This window comes from Vespula vulgaris, chromosome 24, assembly GCF_905475345.1.
Source record: "Vespula vulgaris chromosome 24, iyVesVulg1.1, whole genome shotgun sequence".
Taxonomy (NCBI): domain Eukaryota; kingdom Metazoa; phylum Arthropoda; class Insecta; order Hymenoptera; family Vespidae; genus Vespula; species Vespula vulgaris.
In genome coordinates, this window is record NC_066609.1 from 849,192 (window position 1) to 876,925 (window position 27,734).

Genomic DNA, 27,734 nt, shown 5'->3' on the forward strand with positions numbered 1-27,734 from the left:
ATTTGCAATTTAACCGAATTCAAAATGCTGTAAAATATTCAATTAGAAAGTAACATTTTCGTTAGAAAAACATTTTTAAAAGAATCTTTGGTTCTATTGTACGATTTTATCGTCAAAGATGAATTGTAAAAACTCGTTTCTTCTTTCCTTTTATTTTTTCTTTCTTTTTTCTTTCTTACAACAAAATAAATATATAAATAAAATAACTCGACAACAAAACAAAATTGTTGTTATTAATATCTGTACAATTTTTTTTATATAAAAATTTAACTTTCTATTTTTTCGCTTCACCGATTCTAAATATAATATATATATATACATGCACACATCACGTGATTCCTGTCTCGAAAGAAAAGACTATGATAAATCTTTTCTTAATCCTTGGGTTTTCCCAAGTAAGTAAGTAAGTGGAGAATAACAATTTTTAGAAATTTTCGAAATGGTTGTCCAAAAAAGCAAGATTTTATTTTCGTTCGAAAATTTGATTCTTAACAATATATACGAATAAACTATATTTTATTTATTTATTTGTTTAATAATTGTAACAAATAATCGTAATTTTAAATATGTATGAAAAAACTCCTTGATTTTTTTTTTAATATATATATATATTATTTATATATTTAAATAATAATATTGAATATTTAATATAACAGTTAAATAATAAATAATAAATATATATACATATTTGTTTAAATATTGAAATAACTAATTTTAATAAATATATTAATATTATATATATAAATATAATTATAATATTATATATAAACGAAGAAACTCTGATTCGAATTTTGCGATTTCATTTAAAAATAAAATAAAATAAAATAAATTAAATTAAATAAGATCCGATTAAATTTCAATTTGGAAATTTCTGTTTCTTTTTTTTTCTCTTTGGCAAAAATTATATATTTTAAATATAACAATAATTATAACCGACTTATCAAAAAAAAGAAAAAAGTAATTATTTCAATCGAAAACTTTTAATGATGTAAGGGTATTAGTAAAACAATGAAAACTACGATGACGACGACTTATGGTTGAGTAATACTCTTTTGCAAAATGAACCGAGGAAGAGCCACGATATGGCGTAATAAGTGAAAACAACTTCAAGGATCTTTTAAAAATGAAACAGCAAAAAGAAAAGAACGATTGAAACAGTGTCAAGTTCTTTTAATTTCTTCCTTGTAAATATTTAACATCCTTACATTTTCATGAAGAGACCAATCAGCTTTTGTTTTTTTTTTTTTTTTTTTTCATTTTTGCAATGCTAAGTTCGCGTATTATACTAATGAGATTATTATTAATGAGTATCTACGTATATAGATACGTATCAAACATGATTTACTTAATAAAAAAGTAAAACGACGATCGTACAACTTGGTTGATGTAATAACATCAAAAAATAAGAAATAAATAAATAAATAAATAAAAAATAAAAAAAGAACAAATAAATTGAAATTAAGTAGTTCAAGTTTAAGTCGAGACAATAGTGTATTGAAATTACGTCTTTACTTGTTTAACATATACGTACATTACATGTGTATGTAACGCAAATAAGAATGATATCCGACATGTGTCTATGCGAGCTTGAGAGTGTCTAAGCGAGTGAGTGTGTGCTATATATCCGAATAAAATTTGTATAACACGAATAAGCATGTATGTAATGTAAACATGATCTGTATAATACGATATATACACGTGTATCTAACATTAGTCATAGATATGTTTCTACATACGTGGCTTATTACGTATTCTATCGGCAGAATTATTTTATCTAACAATAAGTCTTTTCAAATGTATTCGATATTTATTTCGAAGAATTAATTCAAATATTTATTAACAAATGCAAAAAAAAAAGAAATTAAAAAATGAAACAAAAAATAATGTTAATATTTATTGCTAATGTTTATCAAAATATTTAGGTGTCCTTAATAAAAAAAAAATAATAATAATAATAAAAAATGAAAAAAAAAGATTATATATTATCTTACATATTAAATATAATTTCATTTTGTATATATATATATATATCAAATTTATTTTATGTATTAAATGTTAATTGTTAAAATTAAAAATATATAAATAAATGAATATATATGAATATATATATATAAAATAATATATCGAAAATTATTTTTCGAAATACGTATTAGCAAAGAGAAACGTAGAGATTAGAAATAGTACCCTTGGTTTGAACCAATCAGATTCGTCCTGCTAGGGCCTATCAGCTTCCGAAATTTTTGTACAGCCCCTTTTCTCAGGCCATTGTAGGTTTGGCAAAAAGGGGTAGTAGGTAAGAACCTACATATATAGGATACCTGTTAGTTCTTATTTCCTAAGTTGTTCTTGCAGTACTCGAGTAAAGAATAACGTTATAGGTAACGGTATTGATAATATTTTCGTAGATAGTTTGAAAAAAATATTTTTAACAAGTTAAGTAATATAAAAGTAACTTCAATAAATACTGTGACTAACAATTTTCATTTTTTTTTTAGATAATCAAATATAGTAATTTAGAATTAGTGATATTTTCCAAGTTCGATAAATTCCAAAACGAAAATTTGAAGACAAGAAGATATATTACAAATGTCAATAAAAATATCTGAACGAAATTGAGAAAAGAATCTTTCGGAAGAAAAATTTTCAATAGAGAAGTAAAGAAGATGAGTACAAGTATAAATAATGAAAGAAAACTTGTGTCGGAACAGCATGAATTGATATTAGTTACATATGAAAAAAGATTTGATAAAAATTTAGAAGTAATTTGGGACAGTGCATTTAGCAGGGAACAAAAAATTGCATCTATTTGGTCATCGCCATATTTGTTCCAGCCGTCTAAACCTACTTGGCCATTAGATATCATGAATACAAAATCTGTATTCGCAATTGATGACTTAGATTGCGCTAATGATGTTACGACGTATTTGGGACCTATCGCTGACAACGAAGATTCTACTGTTAAACTTGCCGATGAATCAACTCCTGAAACCACCTCTAATAAGGATGAGAAGTTGACCGACTCCTGTAAGGCATCAAAGGTATCAAAGATTCAAGGACACGAATACGATAAAATAATCATTAACGAATTCATCGATGGAGGCGGTTACAAATATCTAAGTAGAAGGTCAAGTATCGTCTCCATCGTGAATTTAAAATCGAATAATCAAGTACATGAATCTGAACGATCCTTTCAACATAAAATTGAGGATTCTAGCATAGATACGGACTTCGAGGATAACAAATTGGATATACCCGATCATCTTTACCAATTTCTGAATGGAATTCTAAATAACGATGAAGATAATTTCCAAGACAAAAAGTTTACGTCCGATTTAGAGTCGAATGATCAAGTGCACGAATCTCAGCAATCGTTTCAACGCGACTTCGATGATTCTCCAACAGATTGGGATATTTTTAATGAAAAGGGACAAGAAGTTCCGGAGAATTGTTCCTGGTCTCCAAATGAAAGTATAAATCAAGACGAAGATAACTTCTCCGAAGAAAAGGAAACTATGTCGTGCACATCGAATTTACAATCGAATGATCAAGTCCACGAATCCCAGCAACTGTTTCAATACGAATTCAATAATTCTCCGACGGATTGGGATATATTTAACGATTCTAATCAGGAAGTCCCCGAGAATTGTTACTGGCCTCCGAACGAAATAATCAATCAAATTATCATCCAAGATGAAAAATCGATTATTCCGTCTACGTCGAATCCACACTGCAAAACTCAGGTAAATATACATAAATAAAACTTAGATTGGAGCAATGGTAAGCCCAAAGTAAACTTGATGATTATTTCACAGATCGAGATACTTTCATTCATAAAAAATCGGATATTTTTTAGGAAACACATGGATTATCCATCCGTCCTCGTTTTTCTTGGGACAATACCGTGGACAATGAAAAAAGAAAATATAGAAATAAACATAACGATCCAAACAAAACTCAGTACATATCGAATTCAACGAGGACGGACCAGGTAGAAACATCCCAACAATTGGTTCGAGTTGTTAGGTCTCCCGCAAATTCGAATAATTTCAATCGAGTTATACCTAATCGCTTCCACCGCCGTTTCAAGAGACCCATAAAGAGTGATGAAGAAAACGATCACATTAGCCAAGGTAATAATATTCACCTATCTATCATTGAAAACGATAACTTTAATTATGAAACGAAGATTCATTTACGTTTAGTATATATGATATTTTTAATCTAAAAAATATTGTAAATTCATTTTATTTATTGTAACTTTCCTGTTTTTATGATCTATCTACTTTTGTTTAAACGAAAAATAAGGGTAAATTAACTTTTGTGAAATTTTAGCTTCGCGATTGATCTATTATGCTTTTTTTTTTTTTTTTTAAATTTCGATTAAACAAAAAGAAAGAGATAAATAAGAAAAACAGCATAAATATAATTGATAGAATAGAATAGAATAATAAATAGAATAGAATAATACAAATACTCTACTATATTTATTTATTTTGTCTTCTGTTTTAGCGGTCATAGCACTTCAGCAAATTATATTTTTCGTTTTCCTGATTTGTTCATGTTCTTCCTTCATGTTTATTTTAAAGAAACTTATAAGTATAATATAAACTAATTAATAATTATAAAAATTTGTGTATATGTATGCATATATATATAATATAATATGTATATATATAAAATTGTAAATATGTAATGGCATATTTCCTAGTTTATAATAAAATTTCTTAAAAAATTCATTTTATTATTATTCAAAGCGTTCTCTTCTTTAACCTACGCTTTTCCTACACTGATTACAAATAAAAATGAATATCAAGGAATTTAGGAAAAGATCGGTTAAGGTTTCCATATCTTTAGAAAATTAAAAAAAAAAAAAATTTGACACCATTATTTCTCACATATCATTATATCATCATACGTAAGAATATTTTTTAAGAGCTATACTTTTCTTTTCTTTTTTTTTTATCATTAAAAAACCATAGAAATTGTTTATTAAAAATCGCATGTTAAATTCGATGACACATATTTTCTTTATTAAAAATTTACATTTTTTTAAAATATACTTTAAGGATTTTAAAAATATTCTTCATATATTATAACATGCATGTGATGATTTTTTTTATGAAATATATTACATACAATCGATAAAAAAAAAAAAAAGAAAAATCATAAATATTGTCTTTTTTTGAACTAATTAAATATATATAACTCTTTCCCATAAAATGGTTACCCATATATCGACCGTCATTTTGTTAATGTGCTAGATTTTGGTAACGATTTTTAAAAAAATCTCAAAACAAATGTTGACAAATATATATATATAATAATGATATTAATAATGATAACTATAATAAAATCATATAATATAGTGTGTGTGTATTGTACCAGTTTAAAACATAAATCTTATAGTAAACGTTAGAATAATGTTTAATCGACCGCACACAAAGTAGTCGTTAAAAGTAGTGTATCAATTACAATAATTATATACAGCATAAACGTATAATTTGATCATACACGATGTGCTCACGTATTAGAGATATTTATTAGCATAATTCAATCATTTCTATTCTATTTACTTTCCATCCTTAACAATCCATCTATGAAAGCTTTAGAGTAAATTTAACCGGTATTACGTGCCTCGTTTTGATTAAATCATAAATTTAGCTCAGTGCAGTTAGAAAATCAAGACGAGTCTTCTATAGGTCAATGATGTTTCTATATTTTCACTCTATTTTTCTTTCTTTATCGTCAAACATCTATTCTCGTCAAAATGAAATAAAATAAAATAAAGTAAAATAAAACGAAACGAAATATAATAATTAGAATAAAAATGAATGATAGATAAAGTTTCATCGTACTGATTATCACAGAGACCAAAGAATCATGATAATTCTCTGGACAAAGTCGACATATTGTTTGCGTATTAATAAAAAAAAAAATATCGATCGGTCAGAACGAACGATCGATAATAATTCGGTTCGTAAATATTTCAAGAACATTCCATATAACCTCTTGACATTTCTAAATTCATTCGTCGTATACTAGCATGCAACATTTCCTTACTAATTTAACTTGACCCTGAATCGCTCATACGTATTTTTATTGATCATTAACCAAAAGCCCAATACTCATCCTAGTCATTATTAATATTTACTTTCATTAATTTATGGTATTAAAAATTATATGGAAAAAGAGAGAAAAAAGAAAAAAAATATCGATTATATACATACATACATATATATATATATATATATATGTTTGACTCTCAATACTAATTCTATTTTTCCCGCCAATTTTATTTCACTAATATTCAGATATAATATTAGAAAGACGAACGAACATTTACTTTCGTAATTTCAATGAAAAAAATTTTGAATGAAAAAAAAATTTATAATTCTATCAGTTTCCCGCCAATTTTACTTTGACGATATTCGAGTATAACACAAAACTCGAACGAATATTTTAATCGTATGATCTTATCGTACGATACAGACATAATACAACACAATACAGACGATACAAACACATAAAAGAAAAACATTAGTCATATATTAATTCTCGATAAGAGTTCTACCGGTTTTTCGTCAATTTTATCACGACGATCTTCGATTGAAATACATTCGAAAGACGAGAAAACAAATATTTACTTTCATAAATTCGATATACCTATCATGAATCGAATATAATAATGATAATAGTAATAATAAATATCGATCTTACGTTAACTATCGATAGCTATTCGTTCTACGACTTTTCCCGCCAATTTTACTTCGATAACGTTGTTCGTTAACGTTCGAAAAACAAACGACTATTTACTTTGATAATTTTAACCTAAGTACTGCTAACTATATACCTAATAAAAAAAGAAATTACCAGTCGATCTTATTACTTCGATAATAACCTTATTACGTTTCCCGCCAATATTGTTTCGACGATATACGAAATCGATACGTGCTTAAAAATATAAAGAGAAAAGAAAGATGAATTATAAAAATTGAGTTATCAAACGTACGATTTGTCGTACATTGATTGATTCGTACATTTATAAATAAATAAATCTCGTTTAATCAAAATTAATCTTTGTTGCATCTTACGAAGTAGTTGGGAACGTGTTAAAAAAAAAAAAAAAAAAAGAAAGAAAGAAAAAGAAAGATGTCGGATTAACAAATTTTCATTCAATTTCGTCTAATTAATAATTAACAAGAAGATTGAAAAAAAAAAAGATTCTTTCGAGAGAGTAACACACGAATTTTTTTTTCGAGAAAGTGTAAAATTCTCTCTCTCTCTCTCTCTCTCTCTCTCTCTCTCTCTCTCTCTCTCTCGCACAATAAAAGCGCATACGCATGATAGAAACGAGCGCCTTGCGGTGACTACGCGAAGTAGCGGCTCGTCGCGACACGTGCTCCGGCTCATATACGCCACTCTAAAGAAAGAAAGAGATCGAAATATATACACGTATAGAAAAGAGAAAGAGAGATGGAGATAGATAAATGCAGAACATGCTCGAGATGCTTTCGAAAGAACTCGAAGATAAAAGATATTACTCCGTGACAATTTCTTATCAATCGTGTGAAATTACGAGGACGATGAAGGATAAGGGTAGTGGGGGGTTAGGAGGGAAGGGTGTTCGGGGAGGAACATGAAGAGAGGGTTATGCGAGGTCGCATCAGGCGTGTGCGCAACTGCGCATACGCTTTTTCACTGTACGAAAACCAAAGGCACACTTTGTGTTAAGAGAGAGACAGATGCATATACGTGTGTGTACACATATATACTTATATATATATATACATAATATATATATATATACATGTACACACATATATATAGAAAAGTATAAGTACGAGTAAGTATAAAAAGAAACGATGATAAAATAAACTGTTAGATATTTTCATGTCTGTCTATTCGATAAGATTTATGACAGAGAATGATTACCTTTCGTCGAATCCATAACGCCATGGGATCTTGAATACCGGCTGACAATATAACCAAAGATTATGATGATTCCACCAAAGATCATTGTCGCTAATAATACGAAGACGGTTGAGTCAGTTCGATTGAAAAAGATTTTCCCTTGGGTGTCCTCCATTTTTCGCGAGAATCGGAGTGTCGGAGCCGTTTTGTTTGAATAATTAAAGACAGAAAGAAATGATGAAAGGATGAAAGAAAGAAAGAAAAAGAGACGACGATGACGACGATGACGACGATGATGACGACGACAACGACGACGACGACGACGACGACGACGACGACGACGACGACGACGACAATAATAATAATAATAATAATAATGAATATCGCGCACCAAAGAACGAACGACAGTGTTATTCCCTTCGTATTAATCGAACGTGTGAGAAAACTATTAGTACGAACGAATCTTTCTCATACCGTACACGCACAGTGTGTAACACAACGCGGCGCACTATTTAACCAATACACGAAACAACACACAATGTACACACAGGCAACACTCAGGCAGGCAGCAGGCAGAGGCAGGCAGGCAGGCAGGCACGCACGCACGCATGGACGACGGTGGACGTACGTACGTACGGACGTACGCACGTTCGTACACTGACGAATGAGATTAATCGAAAATTAATATTTTCTTATGTGATTTATGTAAGTACCCAGAGGGAGAGGGGGGGAGAGAGAGAGAGAGAGAGAGAGAAAGAGAAAAAGAGAGAGGAGTACGGTGTATAAGCAAAAATGTTGAGACATAGGAAGAGATAGACCGATAAAAAAAACCAGATAGTGTGAGTGAGTGAGTGAGTGAGTAGTAGTGTGGGTGAGAGAGAGAGAGAGAGAGAGACGAAGATAGAGGTAGATAGAGACGGATAGATAAAGAGAGAGAGAGAGAGAGAGAGAGAGAAAGAGAGAAAAAGAATATGCACGATATACACACACAAACACACGCACACGCACATACACCACACAACACTACACGCACACGCACACGCACACGCCGGTTTTGAGGGAAGCTAAGGAAACGAGAGAACTCGCGTGCGCACGACCGCGCGTTCCGAAAACACGCAAGAGATCACGCAACGATCGCGGTACGATGCGTAAACCGCACGATAACCACGAAACATTCGATATCTAGACGAGCTGACATTTTTCTTTTATAGTCTCTTTCTGTCTCTCTCTTTCTGTCTCTTCTCTCTCTCTCTCTCTCTCTCTTTCTTTCTTCTCCTGTTTGTTCTCTCTCTCTCTCTCTCTCTCTCTTTCTTTCTTTCTTTCTTTTTCTTCCTTCCTCTGTCTCTCTCTCTCTCTCTCTCTTTCTCTCTCTCTCTCTCTGTCTCTCTCTATTTCTCTTACATCGCTTTATTGATAACTAGATAGTAGATCTCGGTCGGTAAAGGTAGAGAGAACGTTTATTCGTAACCTTTTCCTTTTTTGTTGAAATTTTTCATACGCGATCGATAATCTTTTAAATGATAGTTTCTAACGTTCATTCGTTGAATATTTGCAATGGAATTAATGTGTTTGCTTTAATTAATATTTGTTGTTGTTGTGTGTAGTTCTTCTTCTTCTTCTTCTTCTTCTTCTTCTTCTTATTATTATTATTATTATTATTATTCTTTCTTTCTTTTCTTCTTATTCTTTCACGCGATATACAACGATGATATCAATTTCAACGAAACAACAACAACAACACCGCGTATCTTTCGAACGATTTTCTTTCGGATTTTAATTCGACGACGATAATTACGATATAATTTATCAATAAGCGATACTTCCAACGATCATAACGTTCGCACATTCCACGATTTCCTGATTATATTACATTGGTCACTCGAATATCTTCACGATTGAAATGTGAAATCCTTTCTTCTTGTTTTTTCCTTCGTTTTCTTTTCGGTACGAAGAAATATCACTGTATCATCGGCTTTCAAATCGAATAATCATCGTTCGAATATATTCGTCTTTATTCGATACCCTTCTGTCCTTAATCTTCTCCAATATTCGATTATTTTCAATAAAACAAAGATATACGAACTCTTCTTTTTTTCTTATCGTTCTTTCTTAAAGATTCTTCAAATATTATTTTTCCTCTTCTCTGATTACCATTGATAATCCTTTGATCTACGATACGATTTCGAGAGAGATGAAACCGTGTTCGTTTCGTTATTTTTTTTTTTTTAATATATCTTATTTATTTCTATTATTTGTTATTCATTCATTTATTACTTTTTTTTTAAAGAAAAAGATCGTTAAAAAACATTTTCGTAGATATCGATACGATTGTATTTCAATTGGTTTATCTTACGTACGATTTACGTGACGAAAGAGAAGAAGAAATGAAAAGGAAAGAAAATGAAATTAAAATAATCCTCTGAACAAAAGGACGACGAGTCAGTCACTACTACCTCGTTCGAACACTCGCGAGTATCGCGGTACGATTACCTTCTCGGAACGCGTTACCGCGCGACTTACGTAAATTAAACGACTGACGCGAACTCTGACGGTTGATTCGCGAATTATATAAAGTCGAATCGATGAGGAAGAGAGTGAGAGAGAGAGAGAGAGAGAGAGAGAGAGAGAGAGAGAAAGGTTTATATAGATGTGTTAGTGGGATAGAGAAAACGTGTATTTGATGGAACGAAAGATCACGTGCCGATATATACATATTATACTTAGTTTCTTGTCTCTCTCTCTCTTTTTCTTCTTCTTTCCATTGTAACACCTACCATTAAAGATGTCTCTCTTTCTCTCTTTCTCTCCTTTACTCCTTCACTCTTCTCTCTCGCTACTATGATACCTCGTATATCATCCTACTCTCTCTCTCTCTCTCTCTTTCTTTGATCGAGCTACTTACGACATACACATACATGTATATGTATATATTTATGTATGACGAATACAAACATATATAAGAAGCTGTAAACACGTGGTTGTACATGGATGAGCACATACAAACTTATATTGGTATATATGTAAATTCACAGTAAAATAGGATGATCGAAATTGCCAGAGAATTGGAGGAATTCGCGAGTACGTATTTCGTTAATCTGCGATTAACTTCACACGTAATCGAGTCAAAGTCCAAGTAATGTCTTTATTAAAATATTTATTACGCTTGTGTAGTAAGATGTATGTATTGTATCTGTGTGTGTGTGTGTGTGTGTGTATGTACGTGTGTGTACGTGTGTGTGTGTACGTGTGTATGTATACAAAGTAATTCCGGGAATGATGGCCCACTTTTTTTCTGGTTTCAATACATTGTCAGTTTAATCGATATTCGAGGGAAAAAAAATAAACAAAGATACATATACATATATATATATTTGTAAAAGTAGATACTTAAAAAAAAATTATAACATCACGATAAAACTAAAAAATAGTTGTAGACTTTTGTAGAGAAAAAAAAAAGAAATCTTTTTCCCCATGCAAAAATTCGTCTCACCCATACTGTTCGGGTGATGAAATGACCCATGATTCGGAGTCATGCTCTTAGTAAAAAAAAGAAAAAAAAATCATATTTCACTCATCGAATTCAATTATCTTATTTTGATGTACACACACACACACACATATATATATATATATATATATATTGCACTCTATATTATTTTATTTCTTAAAATTTTCTTTACTCTTCGATTAAAAAAAATGAACAATATTCATTCGGTGGATGTATTTATTTTTTGACGACATTTAAAACGAATGTTTAACACATTTTTTTATTTCGCTTAAAACGTCTTCTTAGATTTCTAATTCTTTGAACTATACTTGATGATCCATCACGATTTTTTTGCTTTTTTTAATTTTTTATTAGGAACAACCAGATGAGATAGGTTTTTGTACTTTATTTTCCTTTGTATCTTTTCATTTTTCTTTTCTTTTTTAACACGAGGCATACGTGGTTCTAGTTGTTGTTCTTCTTTTAAAAAAGCTCATAATAAACATTAGTCATTGAAGATAATTAACAGGAAAAACAAAAATACACTATCATGTAACTGGGTTTACGTCGTGATAACGTAACAATATATAATTTTACGATTAGTCAATTATTTCCGACAAAAATCGAGCCATCTATCTCGAGAATCAAATTGATATGATGATTCATTTGTCTTTTCAATGACGTTATCGCAATATCTCATCGTACAGTAGATTATAAACATAACCTGTAAATACTATTGTTGTATTCTAAAAAACGTAATTATTTTTTGATGGTCAATATTTTTAATTTATTTTTTAAATTATGATTTATTTAAATTATGATTTATTTAAAGAACAAGTAGAAAATTTTGAAGAGTTTATTTTATTTGTTAATCGAAAAACAAGCAAACAGTGTTGTTCATGAATTTTATTAATAATTATCAATCCTATTTCAATCTATTAAAAATATTTGAAATATATATATATATATATTTGATTGCATATACTATATTATACATTTATATATGTACAATAAAAATAAAGAGTTGAATAACTGATAATGATATTTTTATCTACTTAATATTTCTAATTAAATTTTCAGTTTTATATCATTTTAAAGAGGCAACATGATTCAGAGGAGTACAATTTTTTCAAAGTGTTAGGTTAGACGACCGATCGTAAGCAAATTGCATCATCATTCGTGGCTTTAACCTTCCGCGAATTCGCGTTTAGATTCTAAGAAGAGCAATGACTGTTTCCCCTAAAGATTTTCCACTTCATTTATGAGTGTTTCAATCATTCTTAGAATACTTGCGTCATTTATACCGATTAGAAAACATTGAATTTAATTCGTTCATTAATTTATCGATACTGATAATACCGAGAATAGGAAGATTAAACGGAAAATTGGAATTTACGATCTTCTTGTAATATTCCTTGTTTTTCCCTTTTTTTTGTATATGTTTTAATGAACGTATGAAAATAAAAAAAAAGCAAACAAATAAGAAAGGAAACGTGTGTGTGTGTGTGTGTGTGTGGTTAGTGGGATGTTACACCTGTTGCTTTTAAAACTATTTTTACAGATTCTTTTTCTTTTTTCTTTCTTTCGTTGCCATTCGAAGATGGGTTTAATAGATGGAGTTGTAATCAGTCGATCTCAGAAAGAGTTGACTCGTTTCTAGCGGGAAGATGAGTTGTATTCAACCCGTTACTCGCTCCGTTACTTTTCCTCGTTTCGAATATCTTCGTCCTCGATTCGGTTTTCCTATGTGCGCGCGAGCACCAGCAAGTTTTACCGCCTGGACGACAACGTCAGTAACGTATGAATAAAGGGAGACGGTCCTTTATTTTTGGAAATTTTATATATATATATATATATATATCTATATATAAACAAAATGTTATTACGTTGTACAAAAATATTATTCTAATTACGTGTAAGATTACAATTACTTCCATAAGGAAAAAAAGTATACTGAATATTACGTAACAATTGCGGGAAGTAAATTGAAGGTTATAAACGTTCGAGTTGGCACGTATAAATTTTTATCGAATTATTTCCATGTCACAAAAAGAAAAAAATAAAAAAGAGAGAGAGAGAGTTTTGATCACGATGTTTATTTCAAGAATATTATTATTTTTATTTAGGAACTCTTCGACGTTTGTGTTTTACGTCACAGTGACGTCACGCAAACGTGGCAGTATCGAATGATACAAAAATATCAGACACGATTCGTAAACAAACGTAAACGATAGATCTTTACCATTAATTTTTTTTTCTTATTAAAACGATGCAATAAACGCAAATTATTGCGTAGTCCTGTAGAGATAAATACAGGAAAAAAAAAATAATAAATCGAGCTTATGTTTGATTGGTAAGAGTCTTCGACCCGAGAGATACGCACTGTTCGTATTTACAAACAAAAGTCGCGTGTTCGTATACATTTATTCCACGCGCGTGCTTATATATATATATATATATATATACACATACATACACACATACATATATATTTTATATATACATTTTCTACGTTTTTTTCCCATATAAATATATGTAGATATGTATGCACTTAGTTATATTTGATTGGTCAATAAATAATGTCGAAATTTTTAATTAGAAAAATATATTACTGTTTACTCTGAAATATGTACTATTGAAAATTAACTACTATATTAGAAAAGAAATTAATTTATACAAAATAATATAGTGTTTTAAATAAAATTAAAAAGATAACGACATCGAGTTGATCAATAAGTGGCTGAAGAATTTTCATTTAAAAAAATAAGATATTGTTTATTAAAAAAATTATTACCATTTATTTGAATATAAATTATTGTCCTATCAGTAGTATTTTCATCGAATTTTTTTTCTGAGCTAGATATTGGATATGTGTTTAAAACATTCGATGCGTCTTCCCTGGGTTTAGGCCAATGAACCCTGAGGACAAGTTTAAAGGTCGTTTGCCCTTAAGGCAATTCGTTTGTCGAACATGCTGTTTGTCACGTTCTGTTTTAGTCAAATTTCATTAAAGGAAAAAAATAACAAGAAAAGAAAAAGGAAAAAGGGGACAAAAATCAAGAGAAATAAAAAGCGAAGAAAGCAAGAATATGAATAAATTATGTGCAATAATGTGGATAATTGTTGATCGAAATAAATTATTTGTAATTGATATGGTGGTGTTGTACCACCATATCAAAGTTTGAGACATTATGCGCGTAAAACGACAACGATTGGATATTTGATCTTCTAATCGATTAAAGTTAATTGTCTTGATAATTTTTTGTAATCAAATACACACACACACATTGTGTATTTTTCTTTGTCTGCTCTCGTTCTCTTTTGCCTTCTCGATCTGTTTTCTACATATATCACGTGATTCGATTTACTCAATTTCAAGATTACTTGTACGTGAATTTCATTGGATTACTCTATCGATTTTTATTTATAATATATATATACGTATAAAAAAAATATACAGATATATAAATTTACAATAAATTAACAACTCAAATATCAATTAATAGTCTACGTGACAACGTGATACATGCTTCTTTTTTTTTTGAATTGTATATCAATCGATATCATTCATGATCGATTGATAAATTAAAATGAATTCATTCAAATCGATCGATCAACGTTAATAACAATTAATGATTTATCATGATAAGGGTCTCGAAAGAAATTTATAAGATTATTACAAATTTGGGTATGAAAATGAAAAGTTCATTAAGGGTTATAACGAAATGTTTGATTTCGAAATAAGATTAATTTTCGATTGAGATGCTTTCGAATTCGTAATAATGTCTTTTTTCTATGATATTAAATCAGTATTAAGAATCGAAGAATATAATTTATCTGCGAGTACGGTCACATACATACACATACATGTAAATAAAAAATAAATAAATAAATAAATTTGAATAAAAAATTTACTCTACGATATTACTTCATTTCTTAACCTTCATAATTAAAAATACATTGATTTTATATATACAAGACGTTCTAATATCTATAAAGAATTTAGATTTTTATTTTCTAACTATCAATACTTTTCTATTCATTTAGATAAGAACTTCTTGTATAGCAAATTGAAATAATCGAATTAAAAATGTCTTATACATTTAAAATTATCGTTATTTATTAATTTTAATTTTAACTTACTTCTTTTTCTTTTTCCATTCCTTTCTCTTTTCATTTACAAATAATTTGAGATTCAAAGAGCGTGCGACTTTACCGATCGAGCGACTCGCAAATTTTCTTGGCGGGAATTTAAAACGTTTGAGACACTTGATGTTCACTTAACTTAATTGCAAATAAGAAAAAGAAACAAAGAAAAGAAAAAGAAACGAAAGGGAAAAGAAAACAGAGAGAAAAAAATAGGCAACGTATATAATCCTTTCGAAATATTGGCATAAATTTTGACTTTATTCGTTTCTTCTCCATCTCGACATAGGTACTTATATCCCAAGTGTATATGAACTTTGAAATTGGCAATGTGCCATAAGAAATGTACGCAATACTCCCGAGCAAAACCAACTTGCGTTCGCGAGATCAACACGCGTTACCGGGAAGAATAATTTTGGGAAGCTGCACGTTCGTAGCATGCCGGACGTTGCATGAACCTATCGAAAATGGTGCGTCTTCGTTTTGGATTGACACAGAAATAAGAAAAAGAAATATCGCAATCGAAATCATCTGGATTGAATAAAAATAATCGAAAAAATTTACGAACCAATTTGTTTATCTTTCTTCTTTTCTTTTATCTTTTTTTTCTTTCTCTCTTTTTCTTTTTCTTTTTTCTCTTTTTCTTTTTCTAATTCACGTAAAGCCAAACTATTATAAAAGTTAAAACGTTTTATTGGTTGTAATCGTCAAAGTATATCTTACATCGTAGTTATTTTTAACTTTTAACCGACCGCGTAACAATTCTCTCCAAACTTTACTTTATCGTCATTATCCCGAAGGAACACATCCGGTTAACACCATCGGCAAGAAACACAAAAAAAAAATAACACTTGCAATGTTTTTCGTATTTTTTATCGAATGAGTTTAAAGACCAGGATATAAGATGTCTCGTTTATGCAAACGAAGGGAACGATAAAATTGAAGAAGAAGAAAAAAAAATATATTAACGAAAAGTAATTGTGAAAAAGAAAGTGAAGATTTTTGGTAAAATGGCACCTGCAAACTTTCCTACGATATTAACAATAATTATGTCGTACACGATAGAACATAATTTACGTTTACATAAAATAATACAAAACAATAAATATTATAAATAAACGCATGAAACGTGATATTCGATTCTGACGCTTCGTGTATAAATGTTTAAAAAAAAAAAAAAAAAAAAGCGAAGAAGAGAAAAAAGAGCGGGAAATTCGAATTATTCTGTAGCTCCGAAAAATGAATAACAAAAAAAAGAAGTCAAACGGAACGAACGATTTAAAAAATTATCGCTATATACGACAATGATGAGTTTCTTCGCAAAGTACAAAGATAAATAAAATAAATTACTTACCATGTTCGTGACACCCATTTTCGTTGCATATCGGTGATAATTGAATCGTCATATCGGCGAAATCGGCCGCGTCTGCGGGATCCAATAACAATAATTCCAAGAAGGTTCCTTATCCTTTTGAACACTCTCGTAAAAAAAAAAAAAAAAAAAAAAAAAGAAAAGATCCTTTTTCGTTACACTCTGTTGTCTCTTTCTCACTTCTTTTTTTATTCCTTTCTCTGTCTCTCTCTTCGAACTTAATACCCTTTCTATCTCTCATGAATGATAACAAATAAGATCTTTTTATTTATTTTTTTCTTTCTTCGATTGTATTTCTTCTTCTTTCTTTTTTTCGTCGGGCTTTGTTAAATCCGTGACTAATCGAGTGAACAATTAAAAGTAGATCCAATAATTACCCTCCATATTTGATGCTCGTAATCTTTTTTTTCTTTTTGTTTTTTTTTTCTTTCTTTCTTTTTAAGATACAACCGAAGTCAAAAACGACTTTAAATATCGTCGACTCGTGCAGACTAAGATAAAACGAAACGAAACGTAACGAAACGAAACGAAACGTAACGAAACGAAACGAAACGAAACGAAATTAAATGAAATGAAATGAAGTGAAAAAAGAAAAAAGGATAAAAAAAAAGAAAAAGAAAAGAAATTGAAGAGCGTATACGAATATATAACGTGCTCTATCACGACCGAGCTCTGGCATCATGATACTGACTCGCGAGTAACGTGTTCCCGCCGGCTTATGAAGAGCTCGTTTAGATTCGTGTGCGCATGTGTGCGGATTGAATGCAGTAACACGTGTTGCTGTATTTACATACACTCGTAAACTTTACGTACGCATATAGTCAACGCTCGTCATCGCGTTGAATCCTCGACGGACGGTTCTGCGATGATAACGGACCGATAACACACGTATACATCTCTAATACATAACACGAGACGAGTTTATAGAAGTCGGAGTTTAGAACCGAGTAAAAACCCAAATCATAATGCTTCTTCGTTGTCTTATTCGATCGTATTTACCTTATCTATGATTCAGAGAAATGACACGTTTTACCGATTTCTTTTATCACATCGGATCTTCCTTCGATTCTTTTCTTTTTTGTTCTACGATAATTAATTAAGTATTTAAAAATGTATGTTACGTTGCTCTTCTTTCTCTTCTTTTTCTCTTTTTTTCTTTTTCCGTTTATTTTTTTGATTTTTATATAACACACGCACACACATATTCTTTGCTTGAATATTAAAGGTAAAAATGGCGGTAATTTTTGATTACGTGAAAACCCAAATCAAAATGCTTTCCTATTATCTTATTCGAGCATTATTTACCTAACAAAGATGATTTACGTGTTATTAACTTTTTTGTTTTTATCTTGACGTGTATTTTTTAAGGTCTTGTTTTCTTTTTTCTTTCTTTTTTTTTTTTCTTTGCTTTTCTTTTCTCTGATATATTAATTTGTATTTAAATATCTGTTATAACTTTCTTTTATTTTTGTTCTTTCTTTTCTCTTTTTTTCGAACAAATTATATCTTATACGTATGCATATATGTATGTGTTATTTATATACTTGTGTGTTATATTTTGAAAACTTATTGCGTCTGGGTTATTCGTTTTCTTTCTTTTTTTTTTTTCTTTCTCATTATTAACATTATTGTTTTTTCTTTTTTTTTTTCTTTTTTAAAAGTCACGTAAGCCGAATTTCATTAAGTTATAAAAAGGATATTGATTTTAGATTCTTCGATTATAATACAGGACTATAGTTGTCCTTGGGATATTAATTAAACGACGACATGTATGAAATACGATAGATAACTTTCATCGGATGAATAAAATAATTTCTTAAAAATGTGTACCTGATTAATTTGCAATATTTTTTTCTTTCAAATAAACCGCGTATTCTGTACTTATACATCTCTTATGTATTATACTTTTGAAAACATCATCGTTATATGATATATGTATATATCCAACTCGTTTTATTTTATTTTTTTTCTCTTTTTTTTCTTTTTAAGTCACGTAATATGAATTTCATTGAATTATAAACAAAATTGATTTTAGATTCTTCGATCATTATATATATATATATATATATATATATATATATATATATATATATATATATTTTTGTCCTTGAGATATTAACCAATGTGCATTAAATGGTTAATAAGCAAATGGTTCTTAATGAATATCAAATCTAGATTTATACGTGCTCATATTCTAATGTCGATTGTTCGAATGATTGTAATGTTAACTGTCTTTTTTCGATGGATCTTTTCATATACATATATTATATAAGATATTAATAACTTTAACGATATTAAAAAGACTTATGTAAGAACGAAGCCAATGTTTCCTCGCGCGCGTCATGTTGTACACTGAATGTAGTGCTGCCATCTATCGATATATTACTAAACTTCGAGAAGCTTCGAACATAGCTATAAATAAAAACCAATTACGATTATCGACATCGATTTTTCCGTTTTTCTTTTTTTTTTCTCCTTTTTTTTCCATGTACGTCTACAACTTCACTATAATTAAATTCTCCGTAAATAAATATATGTTCTCTTATTTTGTTAAAATGTAATTCTTTTTCCCGATCTCCATGTAAATTTGATTTCTTACATTTTCATAATAATACTGTTGTAATCAAATCGAAATAATATTACTACAAGTTACGAAATTAAGAAAGAAAAAAAAAATAATAATAATAATAATATGCCTGGACGTCAGAAAACAGGAACGAAAAATGGAAAAATGGGAAGAAGTCGACCATCGTCACCATCAGGAGCACACCCGCCACCGTCTCGTCAACAACGGGGGTGAGTAATTATTTTACGTCAAAGCTTTACTAAACATGTCAAACTCAGTGTACTATAAAAAGCACATTTTACGTGATATCGTGCAACGATTTCTTAAGATTTGCAACGTCATATCGATGATGTTGTCAAGAAATTGCGCTTGAAAAAATTCCGATTGGAGAAACTAAGAAAGTCAATTGCGAGTTTATTTATCGATATCATTGATTAAAATATATTAATATTATTCGGACGATAAATCGAAATTCCCGCCATATTGTGACGACAGTCATTTTGATATCGATGCGTTATTCAGTTTCCGGTTTCGCTTCGGTTTTTCTGGAATTTTCAGGAAGCCAAAGAGTATTGAATGCGCATGCGCATTTCTCGTATATTTCGTGTTGCGTAACAGATTTTCAGCAAATAAAGTCCATCGCTGAGAACGGTATTAGCAAGTGAAACGTTTCGAAGTGAAGACGTACGTTATCTTGTGCTTACGAGAAGTATAAAACTAAACGTTATAAAGATGCCACGACGTGGACGAGCATCGGGTCCTCCACCAAGGAGGTAAGTCGACATTTTTGTTCTTTTTCTTAATTAGATATTTATTCGTCTATATGATAAGAAATTTGATAATTAAATATCTATATCGTATTTGTCGTTGCATCATGATCACAAGGTTTCTTTGTTACGTAGAATAACCAAAAATTATGACGTTATTTGAGATGTATATGTGTGCGTGTGTATATATATATATATATTAATTTATTTTCAATGAACTTGGATGTTCGATATCTTTATCTATATATATATTTTTTTTAATTTTTTATTATAGCGTAAGGCCAGCATCACCAACGAGAGCCGCACCACCACCAAGGGCTGCAGCAGCACCAGCACCAGCAGCTCATCCTCCAGCACATGCTGCTCCAGCAACACCAATGGTTGCTCAACCAGCAGCTCAACAGCCATCTCTCATGGGACAAATGGCTGCCACTGCTGGAGGAGTAGCCATTGGATCTGCTGTTGGTCACACCATTGGCCATGCAGTGACTGGATTATTCAGCGGAAGTTCGAGCGAGGCAGCAGCCGCACCTGCAGCAGCTCCCGTTCAAGCACAGAGTCCTTCAATTTCTGCACCAGCTAGCGGAGCTTGTTCCTGGGAAGTTAAGCAATTTTTGGAATGTGCTCAGAACCAATCTGATCTTTCTCTTTGTGAAGGTTTCAATGAAGCTCTTCGTCAATGCAAAACTGCTCACAGTAAGTTTTTGAAAATATGCGTTAAAGATTGTATCGATTATAATTAGAATTACTTTAATGCGTGCATTTGTTATTTTTCAGATATGATCTAATGTGGATCTAAACTTAACAAATTGGCAGTATAAAAATTATGGATAGAGTTACTTAGAAATCGATTATACAAAGATTATTCTATATTATATATGAATGTAATTGTCTGTATGTTCATCTATTATGTATCGAATAAAACCAAATTAGTCACATATAAATATAGTCACGATTTAGGCCAGATACAGAAATAAAATAAGTTTCATCGTACTGTTCTTTTTTAAATATCTATGATTTAATTCTTATTAAATTTCCATGTATGTAAGTCTACGAGATTATTGTCCATGAATAAAACATCTTAATTTAATTGATGTAGTACTTTTTTAAACCTTAAGACATAGGTATTAGAAATAAATCAATTGTTGCAGACCAGACATTATAATTGTGCAATCACGAAAGCAGCCTGGAATGTTTGGACATATAGCAGGAACAGCTGCAGGTGTAGCTGCGGTGAATATGAATGAATTTAGAATATATCAAACAATTAAAATCATAATACAAAAGATATTTTTTTATCAGGGCACGGTGATCGGTGATAAAATTTCTGGTCGTAACGAACCTGCTGCGTCTGATGAATCTATACCAGTTGATCCTGCTAATCCTTGCAGATACGAGGAAGAACAAGTTCTAGATTGTATGCAGAATCAAACGAATTTACAAACTTGTGAAGTACATAAAAAAGCATTATTGGATTGCAAACATAAACATAGTATGATTTTAATAGATATACATTTCTTTTAATAGATTATTATTATTATTATTATTATTATTATTATTACTATAACAAATGCCTCGTTATAACATAATCCATCTCTTTACAGATATCAGATGAAGACCAAGTTATATTATATGTCACATATATGAAGACAAGAGAAAAATAATTCTAAAATTGTATTCTATATAAATAAAACCAAGCAAAGAATTCGTTTTATTGTATTTTTAAAAACTAATCCTACTTCTTTTATACTGTCCATTTAAAAAATTAAATATTTCTCATAAAAGTACCTTATTGATAATTGATTGAAGGCAGTTTGTATTGTTTATAGGTATACTACAACTACACAAGATCGTAAAACAAATCCTATAAACCCTAAAAGTTCGACTGGTAATTTTCAAAATATAGCTAGTACTGCTGCAGGAGTAGCTGCTGGTTCTGTAGTAGTAAGTAAATTTATTTGACAAAAATTGTATTCTACAGTATCATTGATTCATTTCTTATCAATGACAGGGTCATGTTATTGGAAATGTATTATCTAGTGGTATAGGACATGGAAATTCTGTGAATGCAGGATCGTCTTCCGATTATTCAAACGTAATCGAAGAGATATGCTCGCCAGAAATTCGACAATTTTTTGAGTGTGCTTCAAAGAACGAAGACCTTGATACTTGTAAAAGCTTTCACAACACTTGGTTTGAGTGTCAAAAAAGATACAGTCAACATCGTTCGCAAGCTTAACATTAAAATATTTCGTAAGATGCTTCAATGACATACCAAGAAGAGTTGATAATAATTTAGATCTGCCATTTAAAGGTAATGAATAATTGTTATATAATGAATAAATAGATTACAATTTTCGATAGGAGTAAATAAAGCTATTGTATAAGTAATAATGTGTGTTGCAGCAATAGTAACCTCTTAATTATACCAACAATAATGATTTATGAACATATTTTATTAACTTAATGCGCTTCTTGAGATGGGTTTTCTTTTGAACAAAGGGGGCAGTTAAATGTGCGAGAAAAAACATATGGTAGACTATCTTTTTTCTGTATTTAGGACACGCATCACCATGAAGCCAGCAACTGTGGCTGCTGCGATCCCTAAACCAGCCTTCCACCAGACTACAGAGTCTTGTTGTATCAGGCCAAATTGGTTTAAATGTCTGTAATGTAGAAGATACAGAATTTATAAGAACATTAGAAAAGAATAAGAATACTAATGCCTTAGTATAAAACAACCCTCACCACATTCCGATATTTCAAACGTTGAAGATATGACATTTGAATGATAAATTTTGTTGCATGTACATCTACTACATTCATGATTTAATCTATCTATCCATCGAATATAAACAAACATACATACAAATATATAAATGTAGTAATATAATTTTTGAGTTATTTTTAAAAGTTTTTTTTTAATTAGAATGATAAGAAAATAGAAATTTTATTTAAATATATGTCTATAAAATAAGCAGAAAACTTGATAAGATTTATATAAAAATGATTAGATTTACCGCTGAAATTTATTAAACTGATATGAGAAAGTGATTAATTAAGCTAGATATCAAACACGATTAAAAGAGCGTGTTGCATATTTTTAGTTATATTAGACATATAAAATATTATTTTTCTCTGCACTAGAGAGAATATAGCAAAAAAAAAAAGAAACAAATTTAATTATGAGATTGATGAATGATTTAATAGTATTAGTCATAATACGAAGATATATCACATGCTCATGCTTAAAAAGATAAAAACATAAATATAAAAGTATAAAAATTGATTAAAATTTGAAATCATGCTGTGTTTCAGAAACTATAATACAAAAGAAACCTTGTAAAAGAACTCCACCATTGAGTGGGTGAGGGTTTGACAAACAACATGTGGACCATACGCCTCAAAGGGCTGAAAAGAGTATCATGTCTTTGTTATGAGAATTTTTTTCGTGCGAATGCAAAACTAGTTTGAGCAAATCGACCCCAATGCAATAATCATAATAAATTGATAATTCGCATAATAACGTGCAATGAAAAATAAAGCATTTTCTAACTAACGTGACATCTAATGTGATTCACGATTTGCTCATAAGCTTATATTTATGTGTGTAAAGAAAATCCAGACCAACCTGTGTCTATAAAATAATACCCACGCTGGTTGAAAGCGGCTAAACACGAAATTTCTTCTTGTTAGTTTCTAACATTCATTTAACCATTCGCACTTATAAATTAATATATTTAATCATTTTTTTAAAACAGGAAGGAATTATAATTGCTTAAAAAAAAAGAAAGAAAGAAAAAAAAAGAAAAACAAGATTTTGGAGACTAGATTGAATTTTTGAGACTAGTAGAAGACATAATTTCATTGAATGATATAATTATGTACTTTGTTTCTTTTTTAAATTGCTTTAATCATTAACAGAGAATGTATATTGAATTTTTTAATTCCTGTTATATATATATATATATATATATATATATATATATATATATTCAATGTTCTCAAAATAAGAAGATTATTAAACTTACGGAAATGCTGCCATCGTTGCTAATTTAACAAATATTTCTCGTCGTACAGCCCTAGACACGCTATAAGGTTGTGGTGGCATCAACTTGTACTTACTGCAAAAACTTGTTGGTTGAAGTAAATATTCTTGCTTTACTTCAGCAAGATCACTTTTATTAGCTATTATTAAAACTGGTATTTTACTATCTGCGAAGTATTTCTATAAAATAATTTTTCAATTATTATATTTACATCTAAATATAGAAAACATTTTCGCAATACTTACAATATAAATTCGTGCAATATATTCAAATGATTTAGGATTAGCTGTATCATAAACAAGAGCTGCAGCATCACATTGTATTTGCGTAGGTGTTAAAGCATCTTGGACATTTAATATATTAATATCCTTTAGAATTATTGTCTTTTCTTGACCATATACATGAACCGTGTTGACAGTAACATGAGCAGTTAAAGGTATTATTGCATCTGTTAATTTCTAAAATAATATTTGGACATATAATATTTTTAATATTACATCATTTATCTGAACAATGCATAAAGAATATATTATAAAGTAATAAATACAATGTACCTCCAATTTAGGATCCACAAAACTTCTGCAAAGAGTCGTTTTACCACTATTTTTTTGACCAATTACATGACACGTGTAAACATTTCGACTGGACTGTTTCTTTGCTAAATCTAATTTTTTCTCACGAGTAACTAAAACAGCGCTTGTTTGACATTCATTATTATACATATTATAACCAAGGTATGCCATATATTCTAATGTTTTTCTAACATTCGTAATTGTCAGTAGTGCCCACTGACACATGTAGCCTTGAAATGTAATCCAGCCTTTTTCATTAGTCGGCACTGTGTGCTTATATTCATCACCCCATGGTGGACTCAAGCAACGTGAAAATAATGAATCTACTTCTGGTGGAGATAAAGCCCCATCACGATCCCGATCATGTTGCATAAATAGTAATGTTAAAAACTCTTGTCCCTTGTGCGATAACTCAGTTGTGCAACCAGAAGGAACTTTCAATCTATATATGTGAAAAAACATAACAATAAAAATTTTCATCATAGTTACCGAGATATTTTATATAATTTCTATATATTTTTTTTTATTTACGGTGGATGTATATAATCCTTAGACATTTGTAGTTCATTATCATAGCCAAATTTTCTTAATACAGCCCATGTTGTTTCATTTCTTCCACGTTGAATAAATAAGCACTGGAGATACATAAAACCTATTCAAATGAAGAACTTGTTTATTTTTAAATTCTCCACAAGTCAGTAAATACTTTTTGAAAGTATACCTTTCATAGTCACACAACCATTACAAATTCCATCATGAATATTTTTCGACAATACAGCTTTTACATCTTCAAGTACTTGTGGTTGTAAAGGAGTATTAAAACACCACTGTTGAAATGCATTTAACTCCATATCGTTTAACAGGCCATCATTGTCTAAATCACATATCTACCAATTCCAAAAAAAAAAAAAAAAACAAAAAAAAAAACAAATTATTTTTATAAACTATAATTTACTAAAATCATTACTTAAAATTACATAATTAATAAAATTATTTAAATAACATTTGAAACAAATAAAATCTAACCTTAAAAATTCTTTGGAGAGCGGTTTTACATTCTTCCGTAAGCTAAAAAGTTTTGAATCATTAAAATAATGTTTTCTAATTCTTATATCTAATAAATCAAAAGAAAAATTAATACCTCTTGCATATCATAATTATAAAGAGGAGTAGTTGGATGCAGGACAGCTTTTTGTGCATAATAAAATGTTTCGGATACATTTTGTAGTGTTTTAGCTGAACACTGAAACAAGTAGTACATTTATGTGTACATTATACTACAAATATAAATATTCTAACAATAAGTGAAAAACTTTACCTCTATACAACTTTCAATTTCTGAAAATTCCTTCATTATTGGATAAACAGCCTGCAAAAGATATATCTTATAGATTCTAAACTTAATACGATTCTTAAACATATAACAGACCTCTATAGTAGAATAATCAACCAAATCAATTTTGTTTCCAACAAGAACGACTGGACATCTGGTACTGGTAGAACATCGTCTGATAAGAGGTAACCAATACGTAGCTGCCTTATCAAGAGTATCTTCATCTTCGACAGAATAAACTACACATATTACATGAGCTTTTTGTATTTCTTCAGCCAATTGATCATCCGTTTGTTCGGCAGCTAAACATCAACAAGAATAAATGGACGTATCGTAAAAATGAATAGAAATAGAAATAGAAATAGAAATATTCATTCTAAATAAAGATTCTATCTACCAGAATAATCAACGATGTGAGTCGGTACTTGTTCAGGAGTCACATCAGCAGGTATAGTGATCTCCTCAGCTTTGCTAGGTACATCCTCAGCATATTCTTCGCTCACAAGAGATAATATCAATGATGTTTTACCAACGCCGCGTTCACCGATCAACAAAATTCTTACGCTACGTTTCGGTGTCACTACACGTTGCACCATCTTTGTTAATAGAAATTTATCGTGAATCTAGACACGGTCTTTCACCGCTTAAACTTTTTCGATTGACATTTTGTTAGTGTTCTTGTTCATCTTCCTAAGACTCATAACCTATAAGAAATCTTTGACTCGGTCGTTTTTATCAATCCGTTTACGTTGTACTCCTTCTTGTCGAATAGATTCAAAGTATAATCGTACGAGAAATCTTAACATAACATTTTATCTCCGAATAACTAATCACCCTTTGGAAAATCTTTCGCACAAACTCTCTTCGCTCGACTTCTTTCAGGCACACGCGAACGCAAAGCAAAAAAAAAGTCAGTTTCACCCGCGGCGACTGAACTTGCGCTTCGAGGGTGGCCGTTTCAAGGTTACGTTCTCACAAACCTCGAATGACAAGTATACGTATAGGATATAACGCACGTGCGCGCGACAAAATTGTGCTCATGTCGCATTCAACCGAGACCGGCTGGTTCGATTTCATAACGAAAGGAAAAAAAAAAAAAATAAAAAATAAATAAATAAAATATTTAGTGACGATGACAATGACGATGACGACGACGACGACGACGACGACGACGACGACAACGACGATCTTACGTATTCTCTACTTCACATGTTTATTCTTAGATTTATCGGTTGATTCATCTCATGCTTACTAATCGTAGTTCTAAATCTGAAATAATATTCCATTATATTAGAAAGTTCTTATTCCTTAATATATAAAACTTATTTAACGTACGAGTTTTCAATACTTATCGTTGAAACGGACTTATCTTGTAATAACAATAAAATATCTCGATGATTAGGTTATAATTGTTCATTCGATCTATATTCATTTTATATATGTTTTATTAAAGATATATGAGGAAGGAAATAAAGAAAAAGAAGAAATAGTGAAAAAGATACTTTGATTGTATGAAAGCATTATTAAATAT

General features: G+C 30.1%; 4 protein-coding genes across 20 annotated transcripts in view; 2 read left to right on the forward strand and 2 right to left on the reverse strand.

The window, feature by feature from the left end:
* LOC127072036 (transducin beta-like protein 2) overlaps positions 1–19,316 on the reverse strand; it is a 49,803-nt gene extending 30,487 nt beyond the window's left edge. For 2 of the 11 annotated variants that reach the window (XM_051012070.1, XM_051012068.1), the window contains exons 1-2: positions 18,747–19,288; positions 16,899–16,970 (exon numbers count right to left, since the gene is read on the reverse strand). In XM_051012070.1, the coding sequence (XP_050868027.1) occupies positions 16,899–16,950 (52 nt within the window). In that variant the 5' untranslated portion in view covers positions 16,951–16,970; positions 18,747–19,288. Of the gene's footprint in view, positions 1–7,932; positions 12,224–16,898; positions 16,971–17,729; positions 17,815–18,746 lie in introns of those variants that run through there. The other 9 variants (XM_051012061.1, XM_051012062.1, XM_051012071.1 and 6 more) reach the window with 9 other exon arrangements.
* Positions 19,317–19,387: 71 nt separating this feature from the next.
* On the forward strand, positions 19,388–23,449 carry LOC127072049 (coiled-coil-helix-coiled-coil-helix domain-containing protein 10, mitochondrial-like). 5 transcript variants are annotated; one of them, XR_007785306.1, is made up of 4 exons: positions 19,391–19,712; positions 22,079–22,193; positions 22,261–22,563; positions 22,810–23,449. XR_007785306.1 is itself a non-coding variant. In XM_051012090.1 (3 exons), the coding sequence occupies exons 1-3, from the start codon at positions 19,609–19,611 to the stop codon at positions 21,862–21,864; spliced, it is 456 nt and encodes a 151-aa protein (XP_050868047.1). In that variant the 5' UTR covers positions 19,389–19,608; the 3' UTR covers positions 21,865–21,954. The 5 variants fall into 5 exon arrangements, 4 of the variants coding, with proteins under 4 accessions (XP_050868046.1, XP_050868047.1, XP_050868049.1 ...); XM_051012090.1 differs by lacking the exons at positions 22,079–22,193; positions 22,261–22,563; positions 22,810–23,449 and adding exons at positions 21,401–21,741; positions 21,854–21,954 and having other exon boundaries at positions 19,389–19,712; XM_051012092.1 differs by lacking the exons at positions 22,079–22,193; positions 22,261–22,563; positions 22,810–23,449 and adding exons at positions 21,401–21,482; positions 21,552–21,954 and having other exon boundaries at positions 19,389–19,712.
* LOC127072050 (coiled-coil-helix-coiled-coil-helix domain-containing protein 2) lies at positions 20,077–21,339 on the forward strand. The gene is made up of 3 exons (XM_051012093.1): positions 20,077–20,255; positions 20,524–20,945; positions 21,027–21,339. The coding sequence occupies exons 1-3, from the start codon at positions 20,215–20,217 to the stop codon at positions 21,035–21,037; spliced, it is 474 nt and encodes a 157-aa protein (XP_050868050.1). The 5' UTR covers positions 20,077–20,214; the 3' UTR covers positions 21,038–21,339.
* Positions 22,557–27,632, reverse strand: LOC127072037 (mitochondrial Rho GTPase). Of its 3 annotated transcripts, XM_051012072.1 has the most exons (14): positions 27,539–27,632; positions 26,601–27,472; positions 26,300–26,505; positions 26,189–26,239; positions 26,012–26,113; positions 25,897–25,938; positions 25,592–25,757; positions 25,402–25,522; positions 24,853–25,312; positions 24,544–24,756; positions 24,281–24,477; positions 23,881–23,919; positions 23,589–23,660; positions 22,557–22,915 (listed from the first exon to the last, which is right to left on the reverse strand). In XM_051012072.1, exons 2-14 carry the CDS (start codon positions 26,797–26,799, stop codon positions 22,789–22,791), a joined length of 1,995 nt encoding a protein of 664 aa, XP_050868029.1. In that variant the 5' UTR covers positions 26,800–27,472; positions 27,539–27,632; the 3' UTR covers positions 22,557–22,788. The 3 variants fall into 3 exon arrangements, with proteins under 3 accessions (XP_050868029.1, XP_050868030.1, XP_050868031.1); XM_051012073.1 differs by lacking the exon at positions 23,589–23,660 and having other exon boundaries at positions 27,539–27,630; XM_051012074.1 differs by lacking the exons at positions 23,589–23,660; positions 23,881–23,919 and having other exon boundaries at positions 27,539–27,631.
* Positions 27,633–27,734: the final 102 nt, after the last annotated feature.